Here is a 19,618-nt window from a genome sequence, read left to right as displayed (position 1 = left end):
AATTGCCCAAGCCAAGATCCCCACAGGCCACAAGATATGTTTTAACTTCCTACTGATCTTCTAACTTTCAGGTGACCAAGTCTATGCTGGGCGGAGAAGGAGAAGAAGTATTGCTGTCAAGCCGTGAGCTAGCCATGGCAGGACAGCTCCTGGACCAGGTCTCATAATGCATGTGGCACTTAGGTCCAAGCTCTCCAGAGGGTGAAACCTGGAGTCTGTCAATGTCCTACTGAGACAGCACAGCCAACCTAGCTAGCAACATTTGTTTTAGTCTGAACAATATATACTTATAGAATTCAGTCAAAGATACACAATCTGAAACAGCTTCATGGGGTGGACTCTAACAGTAGTTGCAATGTTTTAGAATGAGACTTACTTCTCTGCTATCTAGATCTGAACTCCTTGGCTTCTTTACTTAGTTCAAGCCCCAGCCTAGGAAAGCCAGTTACATAAAAGTTGGCTCAGGAGTCTTAGAGCTTTGCCTAAATATGAGCCCAGAAAACGGAGGATGGGGGTGGGGTGCCTTCCTGGAGGTGACACTTGATGGGGGTGTGTTCTGGTTACTGTTCTAAGGCTGTGCCATCAGCTCCTTCCTCCCCTGTTCATTCTGCATTCTCTAGTCAGTTGGCTAAGAAGTGACTCTTGCAACTAAAAAAATTAAGAAATTCACTTCCCCTCTAGGAGGTGATGACAGGGTTTCTAATGGTTATATGTGTATCACATTCCCATTTGCTTAGAAAGTCTGATTGTAGCTATGATTGTCCATAGGCCCATACTAGAGTTCATGGATATGTTATACTGAACCAGGCCAGAGCAAACAGAAAAAGAAGGTTGAGGGCAATGGACAAGGAAGGAATTAAGGGAGAAGAGGGAAAACAGAAAACCTGATGCTGGGGACACAGCATCAGCTCAAGACGTCACCCTCCATTCTGCACTCAGAAAATGGCACTTGGGGGGACTGGGCGCAGTTGGTCTTTAACCACTTTTCAATGTCTAAAAACATTTGTTTGTGGTCTATAAGATGAAACATCATTTCAATTGTAAAATTTCCCATTAAAGAAGTTTTTTTTTCTTTTTTAATATCATGTTTAATGTGATTCGTCTGACCAAAGAAAGATTAAAAAATAGTCTGGGTTAATTGGGTCTGACTCTAACACTGTTTATTACAAACACAAGAAAACAAAAGTGGTTGTATTTTGGGGCATAGCTTCTGGTATTTCATTCAATCCCTGAGGTCTTCAAAGGCAAATCTTTAGATACCTGCAACTATGAACTCAATCTGGGGATTTTACAAAGCACATGAAAGTTTTCCCCAAGCATAAGTTATTTGAAATAAACATGCAACAAATGAGCAAGAAGATTACTTGCAATTAGGTAGTGCTTTATCCTGGGGCAATGGAATTATGATTGTAGGGCAAGTAATATATGGAATATAGAAACTTCTATTAAAGAAAAATGTACAAATCTCAAATGCCCCAAAGAAATGCACAGTAAAATCAGACACTCCAATTGAGAAGAGACTCTACTTAGCCACTTTGTGAATTTGTTACAAGTTGTAACTCTCAAATTGCTGGATAATTAAAAATGGGATTAAATTGCATCTACTTCTACACCACTAATCTTCTAAAAAGACTTTATTTTCCATAAGGTCTCTGCTGAGTATCTCCTATTATCCCAGAAAAAACACTCCACTTGTTTCCTCTATATCAAACAACCGCTAACGGAAACAACCAGTCAAGCACTACACACTCTACGTGGTCTTTTTGCCTCTTTTATTATATCCTGATAATTGCCTGCTATGAATTAATGAGAATTTTTTAAAAATAAGGCTGGGCGCGGTGGCTCATGCCTGTAATCCCAGAATTTCGGGAGGCCGAGGCGGGCAGATTGCTTAAGCCCAGGAGTTCGAGACCAGCCTGAGCAACATGGCAAAACCCCATCTCTACTAAAAATACAAAAAAATTAGCCGGCGTGGTGGCGGGCACCTGTGATCCCAGCTACTCGGGAGGCTGAGGCTGAAGAATCACTTGAACCCGGGAGGTGAAGGTTGCAGTGAGCTGAGAACGTGCCACTGCACTCCAGCCGGCAAGACTCCATCTCAAAAAATAAAATAAAACAAAAATAAAATAAAAATTAGTTCATACAGCCTCCAGATTTCAAACAACTTGAGTTTTACTAAGGAAAACTATTGTGTATAATAAAGGAATTGTGCCTTTTAAATAATTTTTTTTCAAAAGAATTCATTAGTTTTACCCAAAGGCTGAATTTTTTACTTTTTAATTGTAGCTTTTACACTGATTAAAAGTAACTTCCAAAAAAAGGGGGGAAAAAGATGTTTTGACCCTTTTAAAAAAAGTAGCTTTAGGGGTTCAAGTATTATATCCCCTTTAATAGTGATCCTTATCTTGATTAATCAAGACATAGGAGTTTTTTCCTTGTTACTAGATCTACCTAAGATACCCAAAGTCTTCATCAAGTTTTATGCTCAAGTAAAATAGGGTACAAGTCCAAACTTACTACCTTCTCTGGACAAAACTCAGAAAGGGGATGGGCAGATATGAGGTTATGTCCTCAGCTGGATGGCAATGGATGTTAGCCTCTTTTGTTTCATTTTTTTTTTTTTAAGTCAAGAATGAGCTCAATAGTGCACAACGCTCCCAGATTAGAAAATGACACTCCATGCCTCCCTCCAGCTGGACACGTGCCGAGTGATGCTGCCTAGTGTCTACTGAATCTTGCATGAACGTTATCAATGACGAAGAGACTATTTTTGCAGAAGTGAGGTCATATGATTTGTGAAATGCTTGGTGAGAAAAATCATCCATCCCAAGAGGAAAAGAAATTAAAAACATACACATACATACATAGGCTGATAGAAATATTTTAAGCACCTCCCAAAGGAGGGGTTTGCATTCTGAAAGACAACCCCCAGCAAGTTATCACTAAAAACTACATTTGAGTGTGTGTGTGTGTTTGCGTGTGTGCTGTGGACTACAGACAGCTAGGAATACTAACTCTGGAAGGGTCAGAAGACCTGCGGGGACTGCAAGTTTTACAATATAACTAGGACCAACAACTGCAAAGTGTTCTCAGGCAGGACACTCCAGTTTCAAAGATTCTCAACAAAAGACTGCTTCCCAAAACTGATTAAGAAATAACTTTATTTTTCATGTGTCAATCCCATGATTGAAAAGACATGTTGCTCTCAAGTAGATAAGAGGCATAATCTGAAACAAAATTCTTTCTGAAAATTTAGCTTATGAACTCATTACACTGCAAACCAGAGAAGGAGCACAAAAAGCTGCAGCCCACATTGAAACCTGGCAAACACTCTCCGCCAAAATTAGTAGCAGGAATGTTAAAGCTTTATCAAAAACATGTCAGCAACGGAATAGCAACAATACAGCCATTAACTGTTGTGCCTTCAACTTAAGAAAAGCATTTAAAGAATCACCCCATTTCTTATAAAAATCATTTCTCAGAAAAGAATTGTTAATCAAAAGACTATTAGAACTGGAACTCTCTTCTTTCACTTCAGTTCTAGATTTTCTTTAATCAACAATATCTCTAGTTAATACCTGGACAGAATTTGGCTTCTCAGAAGAGTCTTTGTCATTTAAGCACAGTGTGGAATGGGAAAAAGTGTATAGTTACAAGGAAACTAGAAGAGTACAAAAAAATAGTCACTTCTGAAACTCGCTGATGCTCAAGAAATCAGAGACCCTTCATTAAGGTGGGTCTCATATGCCTGAGAGCTTTGTGCTTGAGGAAGTATGACTTAGAGGTAGCTCTGGTTCTGGTAATTTATGTTTAATTATAATTTGCTGTATCCTGTCACAAGAGAGTTCTAATATTTTCAGCAAAGTAAAAGCATTCAACATTTTTTCCTTACCCACCCTATAGCTTCCCCATAGAAAAAGATAAGAAAAAGCTTAATGTGACTCCACATAGAATAGCAGCTAATTCAGCAATTCGCACTGTATGGTTGTTGACAGGACTAGGAAAGGCAGCCTAGTGCCCCAAGCTGTAGGAGCTGGATCTGCAGAAGTGTGCAGGTCTGCTGTGTTCACAGCACTCAGGGAAAGAGGGGAGGAGGTGGCTGATGAGGGTGCACGTTCGGAGAAGTCTGTATGTGTTTCATGGCATATTCTGCCACAGCAACAAAACAACCAAATCAGCAGTAGATTTGACTGTACCCTTTGATTTCAAAGAAGTCTGCGCCCCTCGCCCACTCGCCACCTACACTTCATGCAGGAAAGATAGATCACTATCATCTATTTGAATACAGGGCCTCAGAAGAGGTGGGCTGGTATGGGTACAAACAGCGTATTTTATAACAAAACACTTTTTGAAAAGATTTATATAACTTTAAGTATTAAAATGAATGCTTTACCTCTACATATGTATCACTGTACAGTCTTGCACCCACACGATTATGGTCATATTTGAAAGCGAACTCAAGCACAAACACTGAATCCAAAAGGCAGTTTTAAGGGAGATCCAACCTTACCCACAGCGCCAACCATTCCACTCTGAGCCTCTCTCCTTGAGTCAATAATCTGAATGTCAAGTTGAAAGGAACAGAAAGAATCAAATATTCAGACCAAATTAATCAGGCACCACACACTATTTAGCACACAGGGTATCAATTAAATGATACTAGAAAAAAAATGTCTACTGCCTGAGGTATTCATTTTTTAAAAGTCAATAAACTGAAAATTTCAAAGGAGAAAGTGGTATGAAGACGTTCCTTCCCAATCCCTCTTCAAATAAATCATTAAATACACTGGGCAACATTATACTGTCATTTTTATCATAACAATATAAACAATTTTTATCATCATCCTGAATATTACTTTATAAAGATATATATTTTAAAAGGCTTTCAAAACATTTTTCAACCCAGCATTTGAGAATAAAGCATTAAGAGTTTTGTATACAGTAACACATTCATGTGATAAGTGTATGAATTTACAACCATACATAATATGTATATATGTATATATATTTATATAAAAAACAAACTTGGCCAGAAGTTAAGGCTACCTATGAAGTTGTCCAAGTAAATTATGCTTGTCAAAACAATTATAAAATTCAAATCACACATGCATTTTTAAATCATCTAAATCACTGACAAACAAGGTTCAGCATCCAAAGTTTTCAAATTAACTGCAAGAAAGTGCTACAGACATTTACATTTTCTAAATATGAATCAGTGTTCCCACAAAGTTACATTTAAATTTTTCACCAGCCTCAAAAGTAATATAACTGAAAACAAACTTTCACAATTTGGTACCTAGCACTCTTAAGAGAGAATAGGTTGAAAATGGCAGGCAGCAAGCATCATTCACAAATGTGCTGTCTCAGACAGCAAAGTACAGTTTATAATACTGTCTGACCTGACACGTGGTTGAAATTCTAAGCCTCATAAGGGACTAGGAGTGAACATTTCATTAATAATTACACACACCAGCAACCACATGATAAAGGCTTCAGGCTTGTCCCACTCAAATCAAAGTGAATGATTTAAACATGGAACAAAATAAAACCAAGACATAAGTAGCCTCATTTCAAAATAAGGAAAAGTAATTTCTGACGTGCCTAAATATTTAATTTAAACTTTTAAAAAAGTATTCTGAACAAATGCCTCTTTTAAGATTAATTTCTGAAGATATATTTATAAATATAACTCACAGCCTGCAGGCCTCTGACAGAGTTTTAAACAGAATTAGCTAAGATGGAGAGAAATCATTTAACCAGCTCAGGTATTATTTTAGAAAATAAACACAGATAGCTAAACCTATACTGCTTAAATTTCATGAGTTTTACATTTCCAATTTGCAATCTAAAAGCTACCTCTTTTTTTCATCTTTTCCAAACTTTGTACATGTATTTTAGGATGAAAATTTCTATCAAACGGTAAGAGAAGCAAAAATTCCAAAACAACCATGTTTTTAATTCTAAAGATGTTTTTGTCCCTGTTGATCAAAAAGAAAATCCTACTTACGACTTGACTGAAATTTAGTGTTTTAGGCACTATCTTAAGAAAATTAGCACCCTCAATTATTAGCTCATGCCTAAAGAGGTAATTCGTTTTGACAAATCACTGAAATAATTTTTCTCTTTTAAAAGAGGTTGTTCCTATTTAAAGAAAAAATATATTCATTTACTGAGTCAACAGCATATTTGAGCAAATCATAGCTTTTTTATGAGAGCTGATCCACCAAAAGAAAATTATCCCAACTCTCTGCAGCAGAGCTTCAACTACAGAATTTAGGCATCGAGAAGTTACGTCAGGTAAGAAGAATTTATTAATACTTAGTGATGTAACAGTTTTTCTTAAATAACTTTAAACATTATTTCTCCAACAGTTTTCAGGTAGCAGTGTCTAAAGAACATAATTTTTAAGATGAATATACAAAGTCACCTTAGTCACCAAGATGCTACTTTGCCAACATGGCCTAGCATCTGTCTTAGTTCGTTTTCCCTTCATCTTTGCTTAAAAACAAAACAAAACAAAACAAAACAAAAAAAACAAAAAAGGAAAACACCTAGAAGGTGAGGCAGGTGATTGTCTTCATGAGCTATCTGACAGACTGTGGCAGAAGATGAGAACAGAATGACATACTGAAAGAGCCAAACCCACGCACAGAATGCTTCCCTTTGTTATGATCCGGTGGAATGCAAGCTGGGAATAGGATAAAATTTGGAAATCCGGCTCTGTGTTGATGGGTTAAGGCATTCAGACTCCCCAGTCATTTTAAAGAATACTTCCTGTTCCTGTAGTTTCCTGGCAAACTCTTCTTCCAGTGTCTTAAAAAGAAAGGGAAAAAGAAATTGTTATGTGCTGGTATTATATATAGAATTTATGCTGACAGCCAAGATAAAACTACTTGTCCAAAACACTTTCTTTGTATATAATCCTCAAGAAGACACGCCTGCTCAATTTTTTAAGATCATAAGCTTTGTACAGCCCTATGTGCAAGTCCAGCTCAGCCACATAAATGGACAATTTGGGTCCATTACTTAACTTCCCTATATTAGAGAACCATTTAATTCCTCAATTCCTCTGCTGTAAAAATAGGGATAATTTGCTATGTGAAGTATAAATGTGATAATGATGTACTTACACATACTACGCACTCTAATATATGGTACCTATTATTAACTATTATGTATTTCTCCCACATGGCACTTACCCCTGCCTACTTGTTATTTTAGTTACGATGCGCCTGTATTTTCTTTCACACTAGACTATAATATAAGCTGTTTAAAGGTACAACCTAAATCAGAATCATTTTTATCCCCATAATACAGAGCAAAAATAAGTGCTTGAGAAATGTAAGAGGCACCATTGTGATGTGAATGTCTGTGCCCCCCAAATCCATATAAAAACCTAATCCCTAATGTGCGGGTACTATGCATAGAAGGTGGGACCTCTGAGAAGGGATGAGGTCATGAGGTGGAGCCCTCCAAATGGGATGAGTGCCTTCATGAGGGGCTAAAGAGAGTTGTTATTCCGCCCTGTGAGGACACGGTGAGAAGTCGGCAGTCTGTAACCCAAATGAGGGCCCTCACCAAAGCGTGACCGTGTTGGCACCCTGGTCTCAGACTCCCCAGCCTCCAGTTTATGGCATTTTGTTACAGGTATCAATGACTTTGTGGAGAAGTGATTCAGGGATAAGTGGTGCTGTAGAGGTACAAAGCACAGGAAAAGAAGGAAGGATATAGGAGGGGTTCTCAAAAGAGGTGAAACATGAGCTTAGTGCTGAAGGAAAGATAAGAATTTGATAGGGAGCATAGGGAAGGCATGCCAGAAACAGAGCCGAAACACAGCACAAAGGCAGGAAGCCGAGGAGCTGGTATGAGGAGTGGCCATTATACCCAAGGCTGGAACCTGGACTGGGAACAAAGTGGCTAGTGGGAGAGGAAGCTAGAAAGGGTGACTGTGACTCAGGTGTGGCACTATGAAGGCTTCACAGTCAAACTGAGGCATTAATTTACATTTTACTCTGATGGAACTGAAGATTTCTCAACATCAGTATGACAGTGTCAAGAGATGTCCTTGAGAATAAATCCTCCGGTGATGGCAGGCGAGTGGGAAGAAAGGAAAGGGAACTAGAAACTAGAAGGCCCATTAGGAAATTCCTGAACAATTTAAACAAGCACCAGGATAGCAGTGAGAAAGAAAGGAGACACATTATGAAAAAGAGTCCAAATTAATTGACGCCTGATTGAATGTAGGGTGTGACAGAAATGAAAAATAATTCTGGTTTCTAGCGTAGATGTCAGTTAAGAGAACAGGAATGCAGAAAAGAACATCTGATGGTGAGTGGCCTGCAGTAAGCGTGGAAAGGTGAGATGGAGATGAAGGAACATCTGGCAGTGAGTGGGCCTGCAGTGAGTGGGGAAAGGTGAGATGGAGATGAAGGAAAAGGATGCTGAGTTTGGTTTTCTCTCTACTGAGTTTATACTCTTTAGTCAACACTGAACAGGTATGTAGTCATCTGTACAAAGTGCCAGGAACTGTTCTAGAAACTGGGTACATATCAATAAATGAAGTGATCATGGCGTGCTTTTAAGGAGTTTATATTCTCACTCGCAAGAGGGGACAATAAACAAATGTGTCTGGTGGTGATGAATTGTTACAAAGAAAAACAAAGAAAGGAGAGCAGATACAGTATGTTTGGGGTTCAGTATAGGTGCTACTGAGATACAGTGACCAAAAAAGGTCACAAGGCCTAGGTGAAATGAGGAGGAGCATAACACCCAGATGGAAAATGGGCGCTTACTGACCAAACTGATAATAAAAACAAGAAACAATAATAGCAATAGCAACCATTCACTGAACCATTACTATAGCTCAGGTACTAGATAACTGCTATATAAACAACACCAAATAGGTAGTATCACTCTCATTTTACAAATTAGGAAAACTAGGCCTAGAAATGGTAAGTGAGAAAATCAGTAAGTGTCACTACTGAGATCTGAACACACACCTGTATGACTTTACAATTCATGCTCTATACAACTGCTACCATTTAAGTTTTGGAGTTGTCTATCTGCAACAGTTGAAGCCATGACTAGCGATAAAATCATCAAGGTAAAGACTGTTCTTTACTAAAGGGGCAAAACTGAGAAATGTCTACATTTCAGGAGACAAAAGGGGATAAAGAACACAGAGAATGAGCAGAGCTGTGTCACAAAAGCCAGGTGAGAGGAGAATTTTAAGAAACAAGACTTTTAAGGAGAACAGTTAGATAAGGCCATAGGATTTGATTATTAGCAACTCACTTGTGACCACTGTCAACTAGTTCAACTAGGGTGTTTGAAGCAGATGCTAGGCTGCAAGTAGGTAAAGGAGATTTTACACCGTTTACAATTCTGTACCTTTTGAATTCTAAACTACATGAATGCATTACCTATTCAAAAAGTTTAACAATAAAAATTTAAATTAAAAAGCCACACTATGGGCCGGGCATGGTGGCTCACGCCTATAATCCCAGCACTTCGAGAGGCCCAAGCGGGTGGATCACCTAAGGTTAGGAGTTTGAGACCAGCCTGGCCAACATGGCGAAGCCCCGTCTCTACTGAAAATACAAAAATTAGCCAGGTGTGGTGGTGGATGCCTGTAATCCCAGCTACCTGGGGGGCTGAGGCAGAGGAATTGCTTGAACCCAGGAGGCGGAGGTTGCAGTGAGCCGAGATCGCGCCATTGCACTCCAGCCTGGGCGACAGAGTGAGACTCTGTCTAAACAAACAAACAAAAAGCCACACTATGAACTCATTTAGTCATTTCACTTCCTTTGGCACATAGCTAAATACATATTTCCTTGATTGATTGGATGGATGGAAGAAAGGAATGGTGGAAATGTATAGTAGGCAGGAAGCCCCCCCCAAAACAAAGGTTTAAGTTTGAGTAGCAAAGGGTCAGAGATCATATAGTGATAGCAAAAACTCAGGTGAAATGGTTAGCCAGTAAGACCAGGTGAATAGGGTGTCAAGCACAAACAAGGGAAAGGGGTGAGACAGAGAAGATACCATCCCTATTTTACCAGATTTCAAGTTTACGTAGAATACCAGGGCCTTTTAATATGGCTCCAGTTGACCTGTTCAGACTCAGCTGTCATCGCTTCCTTCCTTCCTTCCTTTTCTTCCTCCCTAATGACTACACACTGGCACACACCCCCTCTTATACTCCAGTGTCAGAGAACGATCTACAATTCTCTGTACGCTTCCTTTTCACTCATTCTCTTCTCTCTACTCAAATCATCCCATTCCACTCCAATCAGCCCATCCGCTTAGCAAGTTCTTACTCACCCTTCAACACTCACTTGGCTTGCAAGGCATCTCCTCTTGAAGACCCTCCCTGACTTACCCAGGCAGATTTAAGCTCTCCTCCTCCTCTGCTTACAAAATCTGTTCCTTTCCCTTGTATCCTGTACTCACCTCCTTCAGAGCAATGACCCTACCAATTCCTAACTGCTTGTCACTAGATTCCAAAACTTCTGGGGACAAAAACTTTGTCTTTTCATCTCTATGTTTCCTGCCCCTGACACTGTACCTGACACACAGTAGGTAAAGAGCCAATAGCTGGGTAGACGGACGAGTACACACATATCATTTTAATTAAAGCTTTTAAAATTACCTTTTTCCTAGGTCTCAATTTCTCTCTCCACTCCTTTAATTCTTGGCTATGTTCCTCATCTAACTCCTTCAGTTTCTGAGTCTCATGCTCAACCAACAAGTGGCATTTTTCATTCTGAAAATAAAGTTGGGATTTAAAAAAATTTCAGATCAACTAAGCAATTTTTCACAAATACAATTATCTTCCATAATAATAAATTACTCATCAAATATCATGCTATTACTGAGATTCAAGTTTTCCTCTATAAAAACCAAGGGCCATGAATTAGGAAATGAATCATAGCTTCATTTTTACAAGTTTAGAAGCTAGAACTATTACATACCATATAAAAAGAACTTAAAAAGAACTAGCTTGAGCTTTTGTTTTTCCTTTCTAAGAAGATTTGCTCATAAAACTGACACTTCAGAAGGCAGCCTGCATACATTTTACCCGTGAGTACAGAATGTGGGATCTGGTACTAAAGGGTTGGCCTAATAGATCTATTCCTGTAAAAGATCTATTGGCCCATTAGGCCAATCTATTAGGATCTGTTCTACTATAGTAAATTAAGCAAATATATAGATACCCACATTTATACACTACTCTGAAATCTTAAACATTTTAGATGGGCTGTACATTCTATGTAAGGTCCTAAATCAGCCCTCTCTCGAATAACCATTAAATTTCCTAGGAGAAAAATTCCCATATATTTAACTTATCACTTATTTCAAAAACCTAGAAGAAAATAAACTATTTCCCTCTAAATGGAAAAGAAATTTTAAATTTAGAATCTGACAAAAAATTCAGAATATGACAACAAAATTGTCTACATCATTTTGAAACTCTCCACATCGTCTTGCAAAATATACTAAAAACCATACTCAATACTGCTTTTGAAAGACTCAATTTCGTAGGTTACAATTTAGCTTTATGTTTACATTAATCATGGTTATATATAATCTACACAAGTGCCTATGATACCAAACTGATCTTCATTTGGATCTGTACAAAAAACAGAACCTCTCAAACCCAGCATGTTCGTGTATGATGCAGTTGACTTTGGCTAGCTACTGTTCTCTCAAAAGCAGCCACTTGTGCTGCTGCATCCTATGGGCTTTGCTGTCAGGCTTCTGTATCTGACCTGCAGCTGATGCAGTTCGCGGACATTGGCTTCACACTGCAACTGAAGATCTCGCATTTGATTCTCATGTTTCTGATGCTGAGCCATTCTCTCATTTTTCTGCCTCTTTTCTTCTTGTGCAGCAAACTATAAATAAGAAAAAAAGATAAACTATAGTTCAGAAGCATGTGATTTCTATATATTCTGAAGATATAAAGGAATTTAACAAAACAAGGCACAATAAACTGAAGCTACAAGTAATAATATGCTGAGACTCAAACCTGGAGTCCACATCACAGCTTCAGAGAAGAGCAGGAACTTCTGATTAAAACCCTGATCCTCCTATCTGCTTAGTGATCTGAGTTAATTTGTGTGTGTGACCATGACTACAGAAGTATCACAGTGAGGCCACATATCTTGACTTGAAAAGTTGTCCAAGTCATCTCATTCCCAGGGCTGGTCTTAGGACCAGTCTAGCTCAGGAGCTGGTATGGGGTATAGGAGGAAGGGCTTTGCTCTCTGTGACTACCATCCTGGGGAAGACTAATTGGTATATGCCATGTATCTATAGTCCCAGCCCACAGAATTAAAGTGAACATCAACAAGCCTAAGGTGGCTCTAATTGTTTAGAAAGAAAGGAATTTTGTAGAACTTCTAATGGTCATTCAAAAATTTTAAACCTAAAAGAGGAGAGACTAACTTGCATATTTACCTGTTTAATTTTATCACGGTCCTGATCTGGTGTGGCTGTTGAGTTAATTCTCAAACTTTTCTTAAACATGGCCATTCGAGTCTTGGCTTCACTGCGCTGGATCTTGGGCAGTCTTGCTCTTTCTTGAGTCTGTCTGTTTTTCAATTCCTCAATAAGTCTTTGATTGTAACGCTGCATTTGCTCTGTTTCCTATGAAAGTTTTAAATAGAATCCAGTGACGCAGAAACAATAGTCAGTACCCACATGCATATTCAAATATGTCATTTTGTTATTGTTGTTTCCTATAATTACCCTCTCCCTTGTTGCAGTGACCAGCAAAATACTAGGCACAAAATAACTTGTAAGAAGTTAGGCTAGGTCTGGTGGCTGACACCTGTAATCCCAGCACTTTGGGAGGCTGACATAGGAGGATCACTTGAGCCTAGGAGTTTGAGACCAGCCTGTGAAACATAGTGAGACCCTGTCTCCACACACAAATTTTTTTTTTTAATTAGCAGGGTGTGGTGGTGCATGAATGTACTTGGGAGGCTGAGGTAGGAGGATCCCTTGAACCCAGGAGTTCGAGGTTAAGTGAGCTATGACTGAGTGCCACTGCACTCCAGCCCAGGTGACAGAGCGAGACTCTGTCTCAAAAGAATAAAAAGAAAAGAAAGTTATTAGTGATGAGAGTTTTATACTGCAACTCTTAATAAGTACAAGGAGTCCATACTTTAAGATACTTGAACCATAAATAGAGCCAAAATAGCTACCTTTGAGAGCCGAGATGAAGATTACAAGGTGTAAAACGTCTTTAAGCATTGTAATTACTTTCCTTATAATTTGTAGAAAAGAAGTTTGCAATCATGATCAAGATACAATTAATTACTCCAAACTTCATCCAAGAAATTGTAGGATAAAAGACAGAAAGGAAATCTAAAATTCATTATCTAAGAAACTTAAGTTTCAAAACTAAATAGCTTTGCAAACTTTAAAACGAACAAAAAAATGAAGAAATTTTCCTTTCATTAACCTTCTCGTGGCGCTTAAGTAGCTGATGTCTTTGCATGAAATACTGATCTTTAAGCTGCTGTTTGAGCAGCTGGTGTTTTTCTTGTAAGTGTCGTTCTTCGAGCTCCCAAATTGCAGCTTCTCGAGCTAGAAGACAGCAGTTTTCAAAATGTCACTTTGCTCTTTTTTTACTAATGTACTTTGCTCTTCATTTTAATATTTACATAGAAGTATTCTAAATACACTAACTCGTACACACATATTGACATTCTGAGCTGTAAGTGCAATTGTAACCAATGTAAGGCAATATCTATTACCTCTTTCCAGTCTGTCCTAATGTCGTATAAACAGAGAATGTCCTACTCCGAACACCAAAATCCTATTCAATCATCTTAATAAGAAAGAAAAAAAATCTAAGCTAATTTGTTAGGGAAGATAAGTACTTTAAATCCCATTCTAACACACGACCATTAGGTATACTAACAACTATAAGGCATAATGAGTACACAAAATTATTCAGATATATTTCCAGCATCATCAGGGCAAGAAGAAATTTTAAGGGTTATATGTTTACGTTCACTTCTACTGTCATAAGGAATTCTACATTTTGCAGTATTTCTTAATTTTAAAAAAATTACCTCTCATGAGCTGTTGCTTGTTATTCAGGCACTCTCTCTCAATATTAGCTAACTCTGCCTTCTGCTGCTGGATGATCTTTTTCAGAGAGCCATCTAATTCTTGCTGTTGTTTCTGAACAAACTCTTGTTCCTATTAAAAACAGTTAATTGTCAGTTAATAAGTATCTAATGAACTAAACATCCATTTATCTATATGGCTGTATATATTAGTGGTTAACAAGATTTCCAAACCAAGTTTGCAAAGTTAGCTGGATTTTAAAATCACTAAAATTATATAGTACAAATGTATTTAGTCACCCAATTCAGTCTAAGAAAAAAGCATTAGAATACATAATATTCTCAACTCATTAAGAAGGATACACAGAGAATAAGCATATAGCCCACTCATAATTAAAGTGCCCTATTACACTAGCATCTTTGAGAGAATGGTAAATTTGCAGCTTCTAAAACTGATTACTCATTCCACTATGGTGTGACTAAAACAAGGATAAATAAGAAATGCCCTTTAAGTGTCGGGTGTGGTGGCTCATGCCTGTAATCCCAGCACTCTGGAAGGCCAACACAGGTGGTTCTCTTGAGGTCAGGAGAGTTCGAGACCAGCCTGGCCAACATGGTGAAACCCCATCTCTACTAAATATACAAAAATTAGCCAGATGTGGTAGTGGGTGCCTGTAATCCCAGCTACTAGGGAGGCTGAGGCAGGAGAATTGCTTGAATCTAGAAGGTGGAGGTGGCAGTGAGCTGAGATCATGCCACTGCATTCCAACCTGGGTGACAGAGTGAGACTCCATCTCAAAATAAAAAAGAAAGGCCCTCTAGGAAAAAAGGCAATTAAGAGCTAATAGGTAAAACAGATATCAGAATTTGGGGAACTAAAGAGGAAGAATTTTAGGAAGAAATATCATGGCTATCCTAACAGAAGAAGATAGTTTCTGTATCTACAGCATGTGCCTAAAAAGAAGAACAATAGTTTGAGAAATTAATGAGAATGCATTGCTAGAGAAATGCAAACTGGGGATAGGAAAGTGAGTTACATACTATAAATCTATCAAGAAAATTTGTATAATCACAGAATTCTATAAACATGTTTCGGATTCACTAATTCATTCAACAAATATTTATTGAGTACATACTATCTACCCGAATGCCAAATTTCTGCTTTAGAAAAACATCCTTCAATTATTGTGCAAAAAAAGGAAATGTTAAAGTGACTTATGGTCTTTCTGCTAGAATCATACATTTACAGAAGAAAAGGAACAGCATCCAAATTAAAGAAATGTAAATTTGGATCTGTCCATCCCTCTCTTGGCAGTTACAGCAGGCGGTGATTGGCTCACGGACTATTCAATCAATTTTTGTGTGGATTTAGAATTTAAAATTGAAGCAGAATTTCACTTGTAATCCCCCCTCTTGCACATCCTCGAGAACATCAAAACCTAAGATGCATTTTGGAACTATTCTTGAGGCCTCAGAGTCTGATGAGGTCTGGATCACTGCCAGGCAGCTCCTCAAATGCACACAGAGTCTCACTCCACTCCTCAGGATGGTTGGCTTGCTACCATCCTGAATCTCTGGAGGTGACACAGTTCATGTCAGAGAGTGAACTAATTTGGTGTTGTAAATGCTGCTGTTTCATCTGCATCATCATTTGCATTTTAGCATAAATACATATATAGTAGAGAAAGAAAAGACTAATGAATGCCTCTATAAAATGCAATTACCAACTTGGCTACAGTCACCTGTAAAACTTTATCATTAAGAAAATTATCATTGAAAAAATTTTCAATGAATATTTAAATTCAACTATCTAGAATATAAGGGCTTCTGAGTTTTAATTAAGAGATGCAAAATCTCCAAGCCTATCTTTTAAGTAGTTATAACAAAGTTGTTCAAGCTTTTCTTTTTCCTACTATTTGTAACAAAATTAAACTGTTTCTCTAATTTCAATTGTAAAATTTTTCTTTTTTTTTTTTTTAAACAAAGTCTTGCTCTGTCGCCCAGGCTGGAATGCAGTGGCGCGGTCTCGGCTCACTGCAAGCTCCGCCTCCCGGGTTCATGCCATTCTCCTGCCTCAGCCTCCTGAGTAGCCGGGACTACAGGCGCCCGCCACCACGCCTGGCTAATTTTTTGTATTTTCTAGTAGAGACGGGGTTTCACCGTGGTAGCCAGGATGGTCTTGATCTCCTGACCTTGTGATTCGCCCACCTCGGCCTCCCAAAGTGCTGGGATTACAAGCGTGAGCCACCGCGCCCAGCCTCAACTGTAAAATTTCTATATACAAACTTGTTCAATAAACAACATAACCTGCAAAAATATGAAAGGGTTTTCTTTTGTTCAACATTTTTATCATTGGTTTACATACAGGATTAAAAAAAAATCTGTGTAGACAGAAACAATGGGTCTAAATTAACTAGCACAAATATAAATCTTACATTTAGGCACAAAAAAATCAAACACAAAAGTAAAGGATGGGGTGAATAAATACTTATGGGAAAATAAAAAAGGTAAATATAAGCCAGTGCCACTAAAACAGTAAATGTAATTTCTCATCTATGCAATTTTTGTTCATATTACTGTATTTATGTCTAAATTAAACACAGTAAGAGTTCAATTCAAAGAAAACCTTTATTAAGCACTTAGTAAATGGTGGGCACTATACTACTTAGAAGGTTACTAAAATTAATGAAAGAGAGTTCTGCCTTCAAGGAGCTTCCACTCAATTGGTCCCAAGTATCAACAGTCTTGGTCTCAGTCCACATAAAGAGTAGTGGGTCCCTTCCCTTAGTATCACATTTTTAAAAGTTCAAAAGTAAACCACAGAAAACTCAAAGCTGGGAATAAAGGGTTCAGAAACCATGCCTCACAATGACTGCCTGAAAGAACTAGCGAAGCGTTCCTTAAAGCAGCTAACTCATAAAGGGTAAAGAAGAGCTATGACTGTCTATATACTGAAGCAGGCAGAACTAGCACTGTGTGGCTCCAGAAGTAAGATAGGGATCAACAGGTAAAAGTGAAGATAGGCAGATATAAGTCCAGTGTATACAAGTCCTAACAATTACAGTTAGCAAAGAACCCAGCTGCCTTACAGAGCTGTAGACTTGAAAAATTAAGCAGAATCTGGATGACTATGTAGTCGGACACTGTATAAAGGATTTTTTATATTAAAGCTAAAAATTATCTGAAAAGGTCCCTTACACACTAATCAATATATTTCATTACCTCAAAACAAACAAAATGTTAATGTTATTACACATTCACTAAATTCCCTAAATTCAAAAGCCAAATACAATAACATTCACATGGAATTTACAATTAGAAATTACTTTCAGGTACGAAAAGAGCACTCACATTTCAAATAGATTACACAAACACACCTCAAAAAAAAAAAAAAGATGAACTTAATCACTTGGATTAACAAATAAAAGACAACAACAAAAGAACCCAAATTATTAAGGCCAAAAATCATTTTTTAAAGTAAACACATAAATTGTAAAATGAGTGCCCTTTAAAAGTACAAGTTTAAATGTGGATAAACAATTTTATCATATTAATCAGATAACTATAAACATTAAAAATATAACTTTGGGGTCTAGAAAACTGTAAGAAAGGGTTATGATATATTGGGCTATTTGTATAGAATTTGATCATTTTAAATGAAAACAAAGGCTAAAAATGGTAATGATCAGAAAAGTGATCGTAATTCATAATTTCTCCCTCTCCTTTTAAAAATCAATGTTTTACTTACTCTCTTAGAAAACAGTAAAAAGTCAAACAGCTGCCAATAATAAAAAACAAGTCTAATTTCAGGAGAGGAAAAAGGAGGGGTTGAAATCAAGCTGTATTCTATCTACTCCTGTTGTATATATCAAACGTCACAAACAAAAATTACAGTGTTAAATGAGCTAGTTATTTCCCTATAGAAACTGCAAGAAAGAATACAGCTTGGAATTTCCAACTTAACTTAAAACTACAATAAGGAGAATAGAAACTCACTATTCATTATTGACTACTTGAATAAATGGAAAATAGAGTTAAACGGAATGAAAATCACTACTTTTAACATGGCTTTTCTGACCATATCCATAATTAAAACATCTACATAAACATATATGCAATCAAAATGTCACTTCACACGAAAATAAAAATCTAATCACAGCATTCAATTTCTCACATGTGCAAAGCTTATATTATTGAGAGGGTATTTTATTTTCTTGAAAAACATGAAAATCCCAAATTAGAATTTGTGGCGGGGTAGACAGAACACCGTGTTAAAAGTGCTCTAGTTCCAGCTCTACCGTTAATCTCTTATGTGACTTAAGGCAGATCACAGTCTTCCGTGCCTCAATTTCTTCATCTGTAAAATGGTTATATGACTCCATCCCTATATTAGGGTGGTGGCAATGAGAACCAAATGTGAAAACTCTGAAGAATACTGAAGTCTAAAGTCAGGTTATCACTATTATTGTCATTACAAACATTATCATGTATCAATCATCTAGATTTTGGCAGATGAAGCCAACAATGAAAAGGCACATGTGAAAAGGCAGGTAAAACAGGAGAAGCCATCCTCCCACAGGCACGTGGGACTTACGTCCTGCATTTGGGCGTTGAAGACTGCACAAGATGACAACTGAAAAGACTGAATCATGATCTGAGCAACACCCTGTGGATCAGAATAGAATGCACCTCCCAGGTGAGAATATATCTGAATGACTTTTTGTAAACGAAAAGAATAATTATACAAATGTTGAGTTTCTTGAGGCCTGGAACAAGTCACTTAACAGACGGACCTCTTTCTCATCTGTAAAATGAAGGATTTGAACTAGATCAGTGGTTTCCAAACTCTAGTGTGTTGCTGTTGTTTTTTAAGCTAGTAGAACCCCCTTTTTTAAAATTCACCCCCAAAAATCCCAGTTTATAAACCACAGCAAAAGTGGTGTTGCTTGAGTTGAAGCAGAAGCAGGGGCTCACAGCCCAGAGTTCTTGCCGTCTTAGGGACTCCCATAGTTGCTTCTTTCAAAGTCAAAAGTTCCTGTTAGTATAGTTTGAAAACCACTGGACTTAAATGATCAAATATGTTCTAGCTCCATGACTGTATGACCATTACTTATGAATTCTCAAAAAAAGTTTGAAATAGACTGTAAAGTTATAAAGCTTTTGTACCTTCGCTTAAAGCAGTAGATAGAAATACTTTTAATATTTGTTAGATTACTAAATTCCTCATTAGATTTACTGAAGGAATTTATGATTACTTTCAGCTCTACTCAGAAAATACTGGCCTGTTACCAAAATTATATGAAAAATCACCAACAAAGTCTTATTAAAACATAGTATTACCTAATTCATTCAACATTAATTCTCAGTTTTGACTTTAGAATTTGATACATGGCCTTCTGGAATTAATAAAAATCTATATTCCTTTATAAGGCAAAAACCATATTATTCTAATCTGGTTTGAAATCCAAATTAACCAAAAGTACATGTGTGGCCAGCAAGGACTTCCTCTTCACTTGGTAACAAGACATGGCCAAGAA

At 37.5% G+C, this 19,618-nt stretch overlaps 2 protein-coding genes across 4 annotated transcripts in view; one reads left to right on the top strand and one right to left on the bottom strand.

Annotated features, from left to right (window-relative positions):
- The window catches only part of COL17A1 (collagen type XVII alpha 1 chain), a 60,437-nt gene extending 54,161 nt beyond the window's left edge, over nt 1–6,276 (top strand). The window contains exons 56-57 of one of the 2 annotated variants that reach the window (XM_063607878.1): nt 72–158; nt 769–6,276. In XM_063607878.1, the coding sequence (XP_063463948.1) occupies nt 72–127 (56 nt within the window). In that variant the 3' untranslated portion in view covers nt 128–158; nt 769–6,276. Of the gene's footprint in view, nt 1–71 lie in introns of both variants that reach the window. The other variant, XM_034931431.3, reaches the window with a different exon arrangement.
- The window catches only part of SLK (STE20 like kinase), a 62,163-nt gene continuing 45,687 nt past the window's right edge, over nt 3,143–19,618 (bottom strand). For both annotated transcript variants that reach the window (XM_003825547.5, XM_003825546.5), the window contains 6 exons: nt 14,085–14,214; nt 13,469–13,593; nt 12,460–12,648; nt 11,769–11,894; nt 10,649–10,762; nt 3,143–6,813 (listed from right to left, as the gene is read on the bottom strand). In XM_003825547.5, coding sequence (XP_003825595.2) covers nt 6,667–6,813; nt 10,649–10,762; nt 11,769–11,894; nt 12,460–12,648; nt 13,469–13,593; nt 14,085–14,214 — 831 coding nt within the window. In that variant the 3' untranslated portion in view covers nt 3,143–6,666. The remainder of the gene's footprint in view (nt 6,814–10,648; nt 10,763–11,768; nt 11,895–12,459; nt 12,649–13,468; nt 13,594–14,084; nt 14,215–19,618) is intronic.

Source organism: Pan paniscus, chromosome 8, assembly GCF_029289425.2.
Source record: "Pan paniscus chromosome 8, NHGRI_mPanPan1-v2.0_pri, whole genome shotgun sequence".
NCBI lineage: Eukaryota > Metazoa > Chordata > Mammalia > Primates > Hominidae > Pan > Pan paniscus.
This window is presented reverse-complemented; position numbering and strand designations above follow the sequence as displayed.